The sequence below is a fragment of the Cuculus canorus genome, chromosome 8, assembly GCF_017976375.1.
Source record: "Cuculus canorus isolate bCucCan1 chromosome 8, bCucCan1.pri, whole genome shotgun sequence".
NCBI classification, from domain to species: Eukaryota; Metazoa; Chordata; class Aves; order Cuculiformes; family Cuculidae; genus Cuculus; species Cuculus canorus.
The window spans coordinates 2735346-2750360 of NC_071408.1; the positions used below are offsets into that span (position 1 = coordinate 2735346).

A 15015-nucleotide genomic window follows, 5' to 3' on the forward strand; every position below is an offset into this window, starting at 1 on the left:
TAGTTGTTCATCACCCTCACATCATCTCTGAAAAGAAGCATTCCCAACCTGAGTCCGGGATTTCCAGCGTTTAACATCTTCTTCCAGAAGCTTTTTCTCTGCCTGAAGCATTCCACTTTTCTCACTCAGTTCAGCATTAGACTCTTGTAGAGGGAGGATGTCTGCCTCCAGCTTGCGGACCTGAAGAAACACAATTAGGGATAAACTCTCTGGATATTAAGAGCCTGAAGGAAATGGAATATGGTAGATCTTGAACAATGATAGTAAGAGAGACAGAGAGAGCAAAATCAACACCCTCAAGAAGTCATGATATAACTTCTTTTCTAACTCTCTGCTTTTCAGTGGCAGCTGGGGGTCGGGAGAAGGATGAGGAGCAAAAGCAGGGGATGATCCCACAGAGAGGAAAAAAAATAGGTATGACTTCACAACTCTAGATTCTCACTCTCTGCACTTTGGTACAGGAAACAGATCATTAATTATATCTTAGAAGCCGAGCAGCACGGTACTGGATTTCACTAAAACAACTGGTGTGTAGAAAGGGGAAGAGGCAGTATCTCCTTAAACTCTTAATAAAACTGTGATCTCTTTATAGGGATTCCTATAAAGAAAAAGATAATTTTCCATTATCTGCAGATGGTTACTGGTACACCTCTAGCCAAAGATAAGTGCTGAGTTTCATTTAAATGAAACAGAGCTTTAACCTTTACGATGTTCTAGGTGGACTAATATCTTCTAAAATTCTAAACGGGAAAGTGTTCTCATTTGTTTACGATATAAAAGAATAATCACATTCTAGGTCATGTAATTATTGTAATTAGCAATGGTATATCCAGACACTAACTCATCGACTTGAATCTCTGAAAAAATTACGTGAAGCTCAGTACTAACCTTTGCTTGGACCTGTTGCAGCTCTTGCTCTAGCCGCTCCTTCTCTTCTCTTAGCATCTTGTTAGTTTCTATCAGTACGTTCATGGTCTCAGTTTTTTTCATCAATTCTTCATGCTGCGCGATGGTTTTTGCTGTCACCTTTAGAAAAGGTGTAACCAGGTCATTTGTTTTGCTTGCACATACACATATACTTGCCCAGATCTGGTATAACACCATCTTGGGAAGCTATCACGGCATTCATGTCTTATATGTACATTCAAAACAAGTAAATACCACTTAAGAAATGGGAGATGAGAAAAAAATTCAGAAAAACTACCTTTATTTTCCTTATTTATGCGATTTTTGGATTGCCACGCAGCTTTGTGGGATTCAGAACAAGATCCCCTATTTGCCTATAGTGCAATCCGAGTTTAAAAGACTCAGATTCTTCCAAAACTCTATTTTTGGGCACAGGTAGCAAAGACAGAGAAGAAAAGAGAGCACAGCCCTCTCTACTCATTGAAATAATAAGCAATAATATCCAACCATACCTGCACCTTCTCTCTCTCAGCATTGAGACTGTCCTGCAGTTCCTGGAGTTCCCTTTCCAGGTGCTCCACCCGCTGACGGTAACGCAAACTCTCCACCTGGGCCACCTCAAATCTAGTTTCTGCAATCTCCTTTTCTCGACGTATGAATCTGCAGTGAAAAAAAAAAATGAACACCATATCACTTCAATGAAAATGCAAGACAAAACATTTTACGATGAAGCATCTAAAGGTCTACTGAGTGTAGAAATTGTTCAGAAAGAACAAAAAGAAAATCCTAGATAAAAACCGCTTGAAAATCTACATGCAGCCCTTAAGAAAAAAATCTGAGAAAATACCGCCTCTGAAACCTTCTTGCCAATCTTATTTGCTAAAAACTGATTTTGCTTCCTGTCATAATTGACTCTTGTTTTTTTCCTAGGAGCAGAAAGAAATTTCCTCTATTAGTTACTGACATAGCACAACCACCCCCTACCTAGCAAGGTGCTCAGATTTTCTACAGTATTCTTTCACTATAAAGTAGTATGGAACTACTTAATTTGGCAACTAATTTATAACTATTGAGAGAAGAAACTCAGAGCTAAATTTACCTAAGAATTTCTAAGATTTGTTCCTGGGATTTGCCTTCCTCATTGAGAGAAACATTCCCTGCAGCTGGCATGGCTTCTTTCATAGAGGTCACCATCTTATCACTCAGACTTTCCAGCTGTTCATGTAATAATCGATTCTGTTTCTCCAAATCTTCACAGCGGGATGCAAGTTGTGAAGCTTCATCCTACAACAAAATTGTTGAAAGGCTGTGAATTCTGCGGTGGAACTTCTGTTAACTGAAAAACAAACCCACGGAATCCATAACAACAATCAGACCTTGATCATTCTCTCTCTCTCTTCCCAGGAGGCCTTGCACTCCAACAATTCAGACTCAGCTTTCCGAGCAGCTTCCTCTAGCTGCTGCCTTACTGCTGCACTCTTGGCAACTTGTTCTTTAATGGCCTGTAACGCTTCAACATCGGCAGCATGGAGCATTAATTCCCTTTCATATTTATTTTGAGCCTCGGAAGCCATCTTTGCCTGCAGAGAAGAATACAAAACATAGATTCTATTACCTTTAATATGATCTGTTCAATATGTACAAAGAGATTATCGAGTTCTAGACAAAATCTAAGACCACTAATACAAACCAAGGCCAAAACCTCTGTGATTCTCAAGAACATGTATAAAGAAAAAGATAAGCCTAGAATAGTTCCTTAAAGAAACGGCTATTTTCAAGAAAAATTAGAATGGGAAATAATTTTCTCCGAGTGGCTAGAAGGAGGACACACTAATTCCTCTACAACCAAACCTTTTGCTGTAGATTCTGTGTGGATAAGAGGCAAGTATTAGTCTAAAAAAATCCACTGGTTACAACAGCCAAAAGTTTCCTATATCCTTTACATCAATCAGTTTTGCTGGAATTCTTACCTTCAGAAAAGCGGATGCTCTTTAAAAACCAGCTGATTACAAGACAAACATATCAGCTGCTGCTAATACCACGTGGCCCCAGTTTTAGAAAATGACAATTAAGTTTTGGGTCAGAAAGATGTTTTCCCCATTGTCTTGCTATAAGAGGTCACTTTCCTTTTTTGCTCCCCACTCGGGACAGTGAGGTAGCAATTCATTAAAAGGCATTAATTACATTACTCAATCAATTTATGTAATGAAGCAGATCTTAGAAACAATAACCCATTGCCTCTTCTGTTGTCTTTTAGACGCACTCAAACTGTGCTTGCAACACAATTTGATATTCAAAGTCAGTTTAGTTGCTATTATCACGATATTCGATCAGGTGGAAGAATGAAGCACTAAATAAGCAGCTGTTCACAAGAAGTGCTCTCATAGTGCTTTCCTTGCCTCCACAGGCTCGGTTTAACAGCACTATCTTCGAAAAAAGTTTTTAAGTTCAACTGGAAAACAATGAAAAACTAATATTAAGTTTACTACCTCTGGCTAAAATAGACAAACCCTACAACCATACCTGTTCCTGGCAGTCCCGTCTAGCTTGTTGTTCATTAGTTAGAGCAGTGCTGGCTCTCTGAAGAGCTTCCTGAACTTCGGATTGCACGGTTGACAGACTCTTCTTCAGTTCCGACAGCTATAGTATTGAGGGTGGAGGAGGACAACAACAACAAATAAAACCCAAGCCTAAATGGCAAAACATTTTAAAAGTATCAAACGCAGCAAAGCTTTGAATGCAGTCATAGATAATGTAGAATTAAGGGTGCTTGGTTTGGTTGTTTTTAATACTAATTTCAATCTAAAGTGAAATACTTTTAAGATTTTGACTTATAAATATTCTCAGCTCTTTCCTGGTAAAAAAAGTAGTAAAAAAGTTCTCCTGGTAAAAAAGTTCTTTCAGAGTCAGGCCCGCAGTTGCAGTAATCTTGTTTCTTTCAGCCCCTTTATAAACCAGACAAATAGAGCAGAAACTACTCTGGTTTTAAAATACACACATGCTAAAAACCTCGTTTTGGCTTGGGCTTCAAAATAATTTTTTGGAACCTTTCTCAAAGGCTTTGACTCGTGTTTCTGCAAAAAGAGCTCAAAGTTCAGGAAGATAGTGATGATTTTAAACACACAATGACCCTTGTGATAAGGTTAACGTTTGGAAACCTCTCAAATTCAGTAAGCCTTTTGTACATCCTAAAGGAATTAGTTCTGGACTCTACTATACTGTGAAAACAAACGACAGTCTAGGGAACTACATAGAAGTGCATTCTCGCAGACCCTCTACAAGGGAAGTTTAAGGGAGGGGGTATACAGTGCATACCTGCTGTTCCATATTCTCCACAGCTTTACGCTTCTCCTCCTGCAGTTCTTGCTTTTCCTTCTCTGACTCCATCAGCTTCTTTTCCAGCTGTGCCTGATACTCTGAAGATTCCTTCAGACGAGCTTCAACTGTTGCGCGAACCTCCTCTGTCACCTTCATGAAAACCATCAGGACAGGTCAATTTTTTTCTATTTAAATATGCTGAAACTCGCATTTTATTAACAATCTAAAGCCAGAACAGGTATTCACAGCATCTCATTTAGAAAGATGCTGAACACGTGGAAAAAAATAAATAGCATTGAAAATATTTCTTTTTTCCTTTTCCCTCTAAAGCTGCGATACCTCATGAAGTACATTAAGAAAAGGTTTAGGTGACTGCACTGAGGTGTGCAGTAGCCAGCGTATCTCTATCGCATCCTTCAGTTTGCAATATTGTTAAAGGGTATCAAGCCACAATGAAGTTTTTACGGTAACAGAACACAGTCAGGCAGAGAACTTGCAGCACTCCACTGTCTCCTGGTGCTGCAACCAGTAGAAAATGACAATTTTGTTTCCCCAGTCTATCTTTTTTTCACATGTTGCACAGCTTGGAAGAACAGGTGTAATTTCCTATTAACGTAGTGTAGTATATGACAGACTGGAAGGTCCTTCTCAAGCTTTTCCCAAGAATGTCACATACCAAAAGAGCGTTCTTTTACATCAGTGAACACCTTACCGATGCAGAAGGTGTGAATTTAACCACTTCTGGCTGAGAGCTAATTAATACTTGTAATCATTGATCACAGGGTTATAAGGAAGAATATTTAAAAGTCAATTCCTCTCTTTTAGAGGAAGACATTGGCAGAACACAGCTTTGACTTTAATTTACAATTCAGCTTCTTAAAAACATGCTGCAAAAAGGTTTAATGTTACCATGATCAAGTGTTTTTAATAAAATTATCTAAAAATATGGCCTTACGTTATATCCTAATGCATTCTTGGCTAACTTCAGTCTAGAACTCCTCCCATAATCCCACAGACTGTACTGAGCACAAAAATAAGAAGAAAACTTCCATTTTCTTTGTCTCTTTCCTCCAAAAAGCAGTGGGAACTACTTACTTGTTTCTCCTTATTAAGGGATTCCTCTAGGCTAAGAACCATGGCCCTGTACTGTTCCACATTACTAGAACTTGTCTTCAGTCTTTCTTTCAGGTCATTAACTTGTTCGTCAGCTTGTCTGAGTTGACTTACAAGATCATCCACATCTTCGTTTGTACCAGGCTGACCTAGAACGTCAAAACACAGTAATTAACCAATTAAGTTCAACTCAGTTTTTTAAACTGCTGTTCTGTTGAAAACCGAAACTTTTTTAGGGTAATAACGTGGAATAAACAATCACTCTCAGAAAGCTTCCCTAAATAAAACTGTCAGCTCTAACCAAAATAGCAGCTTAAAACAAACATTTTTAATTCAGACAAAAAAAATTGGTTATTTATAAATAAGTATCCTAACAGATTTAAGTTCTCACCAATAAAAATAAAAGGGATTCTTTAATTAGTTTTGCTTTATTTTTCCCCTTTGCCAAAGACTTCTTGGACATTAATTTAACAAATCATCCTGGCTACCATTTGTTTCAATATGTGATTGTAATAATGAAGAGTTTTATTATTTAGTGTTCTAATTCAAAATTACTACGAATTATGGAGTTTACCATTCTGCAGACAGCAACATTTGGCATAAAGAGGAATTCAATGGAATTCAGTGGAGAAAACCACCTTACCTTTCCCCAGAGCCCTCTGTGAGGACTGAGATGCCAGCTGTGCCTCTGTATTGTTAAGCTGCTGCTTCAACAGCGCTGTTTCTTTCTGGGCATTCTTTAGCAGTTCCTTCGTGTTAATGTGACGGTTTGTCTCAGTCTCGAGCTGCCTCTTAAGATCCAGGATATGAACCTGAAAACACAAGGTTCTTAAACTTGTAATTTTTCACAAAGACCAAATAGGATTATCAATTTCCTGTATGAAAAACAATGCGCTAAGCTGGCAGAACCCATGCAGTTGCGGCTTTATTTTCACTAGAATGAGTTTAGCATATTTATCATTACACTTACCTCTTGATTCTTGGTAAGGGAATGTCTTTGTTCCACTTCACTTTCTAGTTTCTTCTTCAGCTGAGATATCTCACGCTCTAGCTTTTCTATCTGATTGTTGAGTCTTTGTTTTGTTTCCGTCTCGGACCTCTCCAGGATTCCCTGATAAAAGAGCATAATGTATTATGCTTACAATACATTTTAAGAATTTCCTTCTGAATTACAGCAGCACTTCTTACACAATTGTCCCAAGTCTTCTCCAATCGTCAAAATAATTACTGCAGGGAGCAAGTAATAATAGATAGGTAGATACAGATGGTAATAATAGTAGGTAGATACAGAAAACAATGAAAAAGAGCACTCACAATGTATGACTGAGTTTGGAAAGATTTTTAATAACATTGATACAGTAAGTATTATTAGAATAAAACCTATTATCCATGCAGTCTAATTCCAGGGATTAAAAAACCCACAAAGATCTACCACAGAAATAGAACTTGGTCAAAATTCAACCCTAGATATTTATACACTTAGAGTCAATACACCTTATAATAGAAGACTTAAAAGTATAAATGTAAATACACCTTAAAACAATAGCAAAATAAACTACCACAGCAGGCTATCACAAAAATTAACATACGGATTCTTTCCTTTCATGTGTTTTGTTTCCATTCTATTGTGAAAACTCTTCTCATTACCTCAATTCTCAGGACTTTGCCCAGAGAAATAACAGTGTCATAACTTAGGACACGAATAGCAACCTTGCTTAATCAAATTGCCCGAGTAATTTATGTTGTGTCAATTTGTAACGAAAACCAATCCTCTTAAAGATCCAATCCCCTGACTGTTGTATTTTATTTCCATGGGTATTTTCTGAATACTCCAAAAGACACACAAACTTGGACTTAAGAATAATGCCAGTTACCTGAATAGTTCGCAGATTAGTAAGCAGCAGGTTCTGTCCTCTTTGTTCAACTAGTAAAGACTCACGTTGCTGAGTCAAACGCACATCTGACATCTTCAAGATATCTTTCTCTTTTTTTAAGTTTTCTGCTCTCACCTTTAAAACACCAAATAATTACAAGAACTTTGTTATCAACCCCCAAATCTGTCCATTAATATTGAATTATGACCAGTTAATACAAGTTTTAAAAAAGAGCTTTTAAGATTATGGATTGGAAATTAAAATTCACGCCAATCAAGTCAAGAACGTTAAGAACACAACTGTCTGATTAATCACATGCGGTTTTCTCTGTAAACTGAGCCACCTTGGAAAGTACCAACCTTGTTCAGTACCTGAGATACTTAATGGAATATCACAAATATGTGCATCAAAGATACACGCACACAGGCTGTTAGAAATCTCATAGCTGATGCACTCAAAAACCACACATTCAAGTTCTGACAGCTTTCAAGATAATTGTTAAGAAAACCTGTGCTAACTTGGAATATCTAGCAATATAATACACTGCATTGATGATAATGAATAGAAATACACTGTATTACTAACCTCTGCCACCGCCAGCTTTTCATTAGCTGCCCTCAGGTCTTGATTCATAGTGTTAATTATCTGCTCTTGCTTCTGAGTCGTTGCTGTGAGTTTCTGGGTTCTTTCATGCAGCGATGTTATTTCTCGGCGATAGCCTTCGACGTTATCCTGCAGCATTTCATACCTTCAAATGGAACAACAAAGCAAAGTATGCTCGCCACGTTAAATGGTTTAATTGCAAGAGAGGTATGTACACAGCTGTTACATTCCACGTTCTTGTGCCTCAGCTCTCACACATGTGGCTCACTCAACTAGAAAGTATATTCTTCACCCCACCTTCAGCACTTCCTTTGTGTTCTTTAAGAGAACAGACAGTACTAAATGTTTAACTGGCAACTCTTCCCGAGCAAATGGTATCAAGCAGCCAACATGATCAGGCTGACGCATACCTAAGGCAATGGAATGAAACAGCTGATTTACCGTTTGGAAGCAAACTCCAGCTGTGTGGATATCTTTGCATTTTGTGACCTCAAGTCCGTGACCTGTTCCTGAAGCTTTTCATTTTGTTCATTCAGCAACTTGTCATTCTCTGCCTTTTCTTTCTTATAGTTCTCAAAAACTTCCTGCAACTACATTAAAGAACAGACATTGAAGTGCTTACACAGTAAAAAGAAATAGTGATAGCTTTCTACAGTGTTTATTGCAAAATGTACCTGCTTTAGCGCAGCCTTAGCCTCCACAGTCTCCACTGACTCTGTCATTGACACCGGAGCAGGAGTTGACATGGCTTGAGGTAAGCTTGGGCGCTTTGGAGTAGATGTAAGAGAAATGTCGTCTGACAATATAACTGAAGCTAAAAAAAACGATATAGAAGACTTTAAAGATTCATTCACAACTGAGTGAATGCCTGCCAAAGCAAAAGATCATATAACCACACTGAAATATAGCTAAAACCAATACTGTATTGATAGGAAAGTCCTGGGCTCTTCTGAGCAGCTCACTTTTGTACCCACAACAAGCTACACTACATGTCAAGCATTATGTAGCAAGTTCCTATGCTGTAAAAATAAAATCATGTGTTTAATTCTAAATAAATGTGTTTAAATCTAAAAAAAAATAAAAAAAACAGATCGCATCTTTTCCAGGAAGTCAGGGAAAAGCTGAGCACCAGACTAGCAGAAGTTACTAGTATTATTTTCTAGAAGAAGTTACTAGTATCAATACAGCACCATTAGGGAAACATGCAGCCTACCTTGCAACGGAATGACCGCTCCTGTGGTCTGGGCCAACAATATGCGGAACATATCCCGCTGACGAACGATAGACTCGACAAGCTGCAGCTGATGATGACGTGATTCACGCAGTTTTTCTAGCTCACTGAGGGCCTCCCCAAGCTGATTCTGAAGGTCAGAAATTCTGAAACCAACCACAGTTGTTTTCAGTGACACACACGGTGAGGAAGACCAAGACGACCCAGCCCTTACGTTCTGTCCCAAGTCCTTCATAGAATCATAGAATCACCAGGTTGGAAAGGACCCACTGGATCATGGAGTCCAACCGTTCCTAACACTCCCTTAAACCACGTCCCTCAGCACTTCAACAACCCGTTCCCTTAAACGCCTCCAGGGAAGGTGACTCGACCACCTCCCTGGACAGCTGTTCCAGTGCCCGATGACTCTTTCTGTGAAGAATTTTTTTCTGATATCCAGCCTGACCCTCCCCTGGCGGAGCTTCAGGCCATTCCCCCTTGTCCTGTCCTCTGTCACTGGGGAGAAGAGCCCAGCTCCCTCCTCTCCACAATCTCCTTTCAGGCAATTGTAGAGAGCAATAAGGTCTCCCCTCAGCCTCCTCTTCTCCAGGCTAAACACCCCCAGCTCTCTCAGCCACTCCTCGTAAGACTTGTTCTCCAGCCCCTTCACCAGCTTCGTTGCTCTTTTATTTTCCTGGCGCGTGTCCAGAGAAGAGCAACAATTCTTCAGTGTGCATTTACTGCAGCTTTGAAAATTAAGCATCACTGAGATTTTTGAGCAAACTTAGAGGAAGACTGGCCTTTGGGCTTGCAGTTTGTAGATGACAAGGGAACTAGGCCTATTCCACAAAAAGCAGAAGAGAAGCAGTTCTATTTATGTGAATAATTCCAAACAACAGCCAGCAGCACGAGCAGAGAATCGGGCCAGGAACTGTTTATGCAGAATCACATTACCTGTGGGCTTCACACTTAGTGAATGAGATATGCACGTATTTAACTTATTGCTCAGCTAACAGGAGGGAACACTTGGCTTTCTTTTTCAAAAAACAGCTCTGCTGCGTGAAATCACATTCACTAAAAGACCAACAATTATTTTTACTTTGGATTTCGATAAGGGAACCTATTACAAGATATATAGCTATAAAAGCCATTTTTATCTAAACCTGAAGACAATGCTGCTTAATAGCAATTTGCTTTTATTAATTACGTAGCTGCTCATGAGTATATGTGCACTTACATACACTTATGCACACAATTAATAACAACTGGAAGCAAAAAAATGAAGTGTTTTACTAAATTCCTGTTACTACTTAGTATAAACAGTTCATTACAAGGAACTTACTTGGATGATGTCGTTTCTTGCTCCTCTTTTTCTCTAGCCTCTCCCAGCTCTCGAAGAGCAACCAAGAGACGCTGATTCTGCTGTTGAAGTTCTTCAATATTTCTGTAAGAGACTAGATGCTGAGATATCACTTCAGAAGAGCTACTGATGTCAGCAGAGCTCACTTCTTCATCACGAATGACGTGATTGCCTCTAGCCTCTTCGAGCTCCATTAAAAGGACGCGAATCTGGAAGAGAACACTTTAGTTTAAGTCTTGCAAAGACACATAAGATCACTTTGCAAAACAATATGTTAGAAATACGTAATATGTTGGAAATCAAGTACTTTTGTCCTGCAATATACAGACTATTACAATCAATTAATCCTTGTAAGATAATTACATGATAGAAAAAACAGTTTGATAAAAGGAAACCACATGAAGAGCAGAAGTAGATTGTGTTCAGTTCTGGGAACGGACAATCACATCAAACAAAAGTCATACAACGTCAGATGTTTAACAATATTATTCTAAAGTAGCATCATTCCTACCCAGCTAAAGTTATTCCAATTTTGTAAGCAGAATGTAAATACCAAGTTGTCCCAAGGAGAAGCTTTTAACATCATTAAAGGTCTTATGACAACCACAGTTGACGTGACTGTGACTGAACACAACTTCCAAGTAAGCTTCAGAAATACAGCACCATATTAATAAATAAATTATAAATAGTACATTTAACCACAGCAACATTTGTTCTACCTGCTGTGAAAGATCCTTCACTTGTATTTCCAGTCTCTGGTTTTCCCTTTCAAGCAGAGAGGCATTCTTATTGGCTTTATCGGCATCCTCCTGCAATCGCTGGATTTCCTGAAAGTAAACAAAGGTTAAGAAACACGCAGCAATTCAAGTCTGACACACCCCTTTCCAGAGAGATAAAGTCATGTACAGACATACCTTGTGAACAAAACTGTGCTTTACTACTTTAAAGTTACATTCCAAAAGCTAAACTGCACATATTTAGGAATCAAGTGCCCCACTCATTCATGCTGCATTAGTGTACATGTTAAAATTAATGGGAAGAGAGCACTGAAGTTCGATTTTATTTCTTTGGACAAATATTAATCTTTGTCTATAAAGAATTCTACTCTCTCAGAAAATATGAGATTGTAAGTCACCACATTGATAGTCACCACTATCAAATCTGAAAAACGTTGGTTCTAAATCACAAGCTAGAAAGTTCAACAGATATCTCCCCACAACAAGAGTGGCCTAGAGATTCCATTTTATACATTTACTAACAGCCACTAGGATCAAGGAATTAAAACCCATTTTTCCCCAACAAGTTCCTTTATTTTATACTAACCTTCATGGCTTGTTCAAGCTTTGCAGACAGACTAGCAACAGCTTTTTGGGCACGCTCAAATTCTTCACGTTGACGTTTTAAGATTGGCGCTTTGGCTTCCACTTCCTGCACTATTTCATCTAAATACTTATTGATTCTCTTATTCTCCAGCTTTTCCAAAAGCAATTGATCCTGAGCTTCTACATAAGCATTGTACAGCTGCAAGAGAAGATCTTTATGGTTTGCTTTTGTTTGTTTGTTTTTGATACATCTGGACAGACCTCTCAAAAAGGAACCACTGCTAATTATACTCTTCATACCTTAAGGCCGTATAATTTCATACGGCTCTAAAGTAGTTAATCCAGAGAAACAAGCCAGACTCAGACCACGGCAAAGCTGTTATCCTTAATAATTTAAAAATGGAAAACTTTTATAGCTCAACTGTATGCAATAAAAGAATTCTATGTAAAAGGGACAAATCTTAAAGTTTAAGACAACAGAGATATGAAAACTAATATCACAAAAGAAAGCAGCAAGCACAGAAAAAAGTAATTTAATGGCTAGACAGAATGACCGTTAACCAACCAAACCAAAGTAATAACTGCATAATTCCCCCAGCCCCTGGATACGTACAACCTATCATTATGTTAACTTTTTTCTGCAAGTATAAGACAAATGCAGAGTAGTAAATATTAAAAGTTTAAGTAAAAAGAAAAGCTACTGCCAAAAACACCTACAGAAAATAAGTTCGTGTGCTCAAAAAGCACATGTATTTCAGGAAAAAATACAAAATACCCTACAAATGTTTTTATGTGCTACAGAAATAAAGTATGTTAAAAAAAATCCCGACAACTTAGCCAGTAAAGTCTGCCTCAAATGCAGGCAAAGATTTCACTGACTTCAGCTAGGCATTCATTACACAAAGTCCAAAACGATGTCCCAACTCTTATATTATTAAGGTATTTCTGTTGGCATTTCAAGAATCTTGAAAGTGAAGAATTTCTTCTCACTCACCTCAGTTAATTTCATTCCTGGCTTGACCACCTTGGCTACTGCTGCAGCAGTGGGAGACATCGCTGCCAGCTCCTCCTCGGACAGTATGGCTCCTGAAGACAAAACTCCACCAGTCACCATCAAAAAGCTGCAGTAATTCCCACTATAAACATTCTTTAATATAGTACTATTGTAGTTTAAATAAGTCCTTAAGTCTGTTTTAAGAGTTTTCTGTAATCCACGTTTTACACATACACGTGCAAGCAACTGGTGTTACAGCCAATATTCCATCTCAAATATTCTCAAGGTCTCCGACTACTTTAATTTGAAATGCTGAAAGGTTTTTTGCTACTGGATTCTTCAAAATGAGATAATTTCTGAATGTAAGCAATTGAAATAGCTGGAGCAAAGCTTGACACCAGATTTCTTAGCAAACTGCAGAAGGTTTACAGTGGCAAAGCACTTGTTTATTTTCACTGAATTAACATAGGGAGATAGCAAATATACTTCAAGCATCTCTGTTCCTTTCTGCTCTGCTCTCTCTTTCCTTTAGAAATTACCTATATGTAGCAAACAGACCCCAACAAAATAATGATAGACTAGAACAGGGAATATTGAGCAAGATTTAATGCAAATTAGAAATTAAGGACAGAGGTTTGTTCTACACAGCTTTTTTTTCTAGTAAGAGCAAAATAAAAATAGTCTATCAACCTCTCAAGCCCTCTCGAGAAAAAAACCCAAATATTAAAAGCACGATGATTCAGCCTTAAGGAAATGTTTTCTCTCCTGTTTCTTCGAGATGGTAAGTCAGGTTAACAAAACAACTTCAAAAGTATTTTGATTGAAATGCATTCTCCGGTGGGGAAAAAAAATACACTTCAGATATATAAAAAGTATATTTCCATACATATGCGAAACTATACATAGATGAAAAAGCTTTCCAAATCCATAAGGAGAAACGACCAAAGGTGAATGAAGATGAATGCACTCAGTTCCCACAGAAATTCAGCACAGTATTTTCATGTGAGACTACTCAGGATAGAAAGCTCAGGGCTTTATGCACTTCAGTTCCCAGTGTTGCCCCTACCTTTACGCTTCGTAGCAGACAGTAAATCATTAGCATTCTCCAACTCCTTTTCCAGCTTACTGATCTTCTCTCTCAGTTCTTTTTCCATTATAGCTTTTGATGCTTCCACCTCAGCCAAATGCTCCTGGGTTGCTTTATTAGCTAAAATTAAATCAGACAAGCAGTTAGTCATGCTGCAGGACTTAAAGGATTCTTTGTCCTTTAACAAAGATCAAAACTTACATATGCACCCTAAATTTTACTCTAACTTTATATGATCTGCAGAAGCTCATGTAGATAAGGAAACTCAGTAGCATGACAGAAGCATGAACTGCTGCCTATCACTTTTCCTTAGTAGAGGGCTAAAATATGAACTGTTCTTTTATCAGTGAAAAGGAACCTAAAATGCGAATCTAAAATGAAGGCCTAACTTGCAAAATTAGACCCTTTCAACAAAAAAGTAAAATCCCAGGTATATTTGAGAACAGTTTTGTGCCCTCGTTCCCTGCCCAAGGAAATTTAACTGGACAGGTAAAATTTCTGCAACAAACGGACTGATGTTTCCACCACCCCAAAAGCCTAACAAAGTTCCTCTCAGAAATGCTCAATACCTGCTTTTCAATGTGTCAAAGCAGTTACAAAGGAGCAATTGTTCTGCTCCATTTCTCACTCACAGCTTACCTTCACCTGCTTCCTTCAGGAGCTTATGCAGCTCTTCGACTGCTCCTGTCAGTTCATTGCTCTTTGCCTCCGAATCATCAGCAGCACTCTAAATAAAAGCAATTTATTTCACTTTCTATTATGCAGTAATAGCAACTACATTAAAGCTCAAGCTGACCAAAAATTACAAACATGCAGTTTTGTATTAAAATGCTAAAAGATTGATGTAAATGGGACAATTCACTCTCCACTTGGATTGTCTCACTTTGATGCAAACTGCCCACCTGAGAGTAAGATTTATCAGACATTGATTTAGTAGGACAAATCCAAATAAAATGTATGCCCTTTAGCTTCCTTATAGCTGGTGCTGGCTTTGTTCCTTCATAGAACCGTAAATTATTTGGGTCAGGAGTCGAGAAATTTTGAGTGTTCTATGTTTGTTAATTCTGAGAATTTTGATATTTTTAGGGACTATTTATGTAAATGGTTTACATTTCTTCGCTTCCAGTTGGAGACCTCACAAGTGCAAGACTGTACAACACTCCAGCAATTCTGCAAGTCCATTAGAAAAAAAATGAAATAAAGTCACTTCAACTTTCCCTAATCAGTA

At 38.2% G+C, this 15015-nt stretch overlaps 1 protein-coding gene across 2 annotated transcripts in view; it reads right to left on the bottom strand.

The window, feature by feature from the left end:
• Window positions 1-15015, bottom strand: part of TPR (translocated promoter region, nuclear basket protein) — a 39810-nt gene that overhangs the window by 16768 nt on the left and 8027 nt on the right. For both annotated transcript variants that reach the window (XM_054073583.1, XM_054073582.1), the window contains exons 9-29: window positions 14427-14514; window positions 13767-13907; window positions 12701-12792; window positions 11708-11905; window positions 11104-11211; window positions 10367-10593; window positions 9028-9191; window positions 8489-8628; window positions 8256-8404; window positions 7797-7959; window positions 7212-7346; window positions 6308-6448; window positions 5981-6149; window positions 5320-5486; window positions 4222-4374; window positions 3430-3546; window positions 2283-2486; window positions 2006-2190; window positions 1419-1566; window positions 889-1026; window positions 49-180 (exon numbers count right to left, since the gene is read on the bottom strand). In XM_054073583.1, coding sequence (XP_053929558.1) covers window positions 49-180; window positions 889-1026; window positions 1419-1566; window positions 2006-2190; window positions 2283-2486; window positions 3430-3546; window positions 4222-4374; window positions 5320-5486; window positions 5981-6149; window positions 6308-6448; window positions 7212-7346; window positions 7797-7959; window positions 8256-8404; window positions 8489-8628; window positions 9028-9191; window positions 10367-10593; window positions 11104-11211; window positions 11708-11905; window positions 12701-12792; window positions 13767-13907; window positions 14427-14514 — 3159 coding nt within the window. The remainder of the gene's footprint in view (window positions 1-48; window positions 181-888; window positions 1027-1418; window positions 1567-2005; window positions 2191-2282; window positions 2487-3429; window positions 3547-4221; window positions 4375-5319; window positions 5487-5980; window positions 6150-6307; window positions 6449-7211; window positions 7347-7796; window positions 7960-8255; window positions 8405-8488; window positions 8629-9027; window positions 9192-10366; window positions 10594-11103; window positions 11212-11707; window positions 11906-12700; window positions 12793-13766; window positions 13908-14426; window positions 14515-15015) is intronic.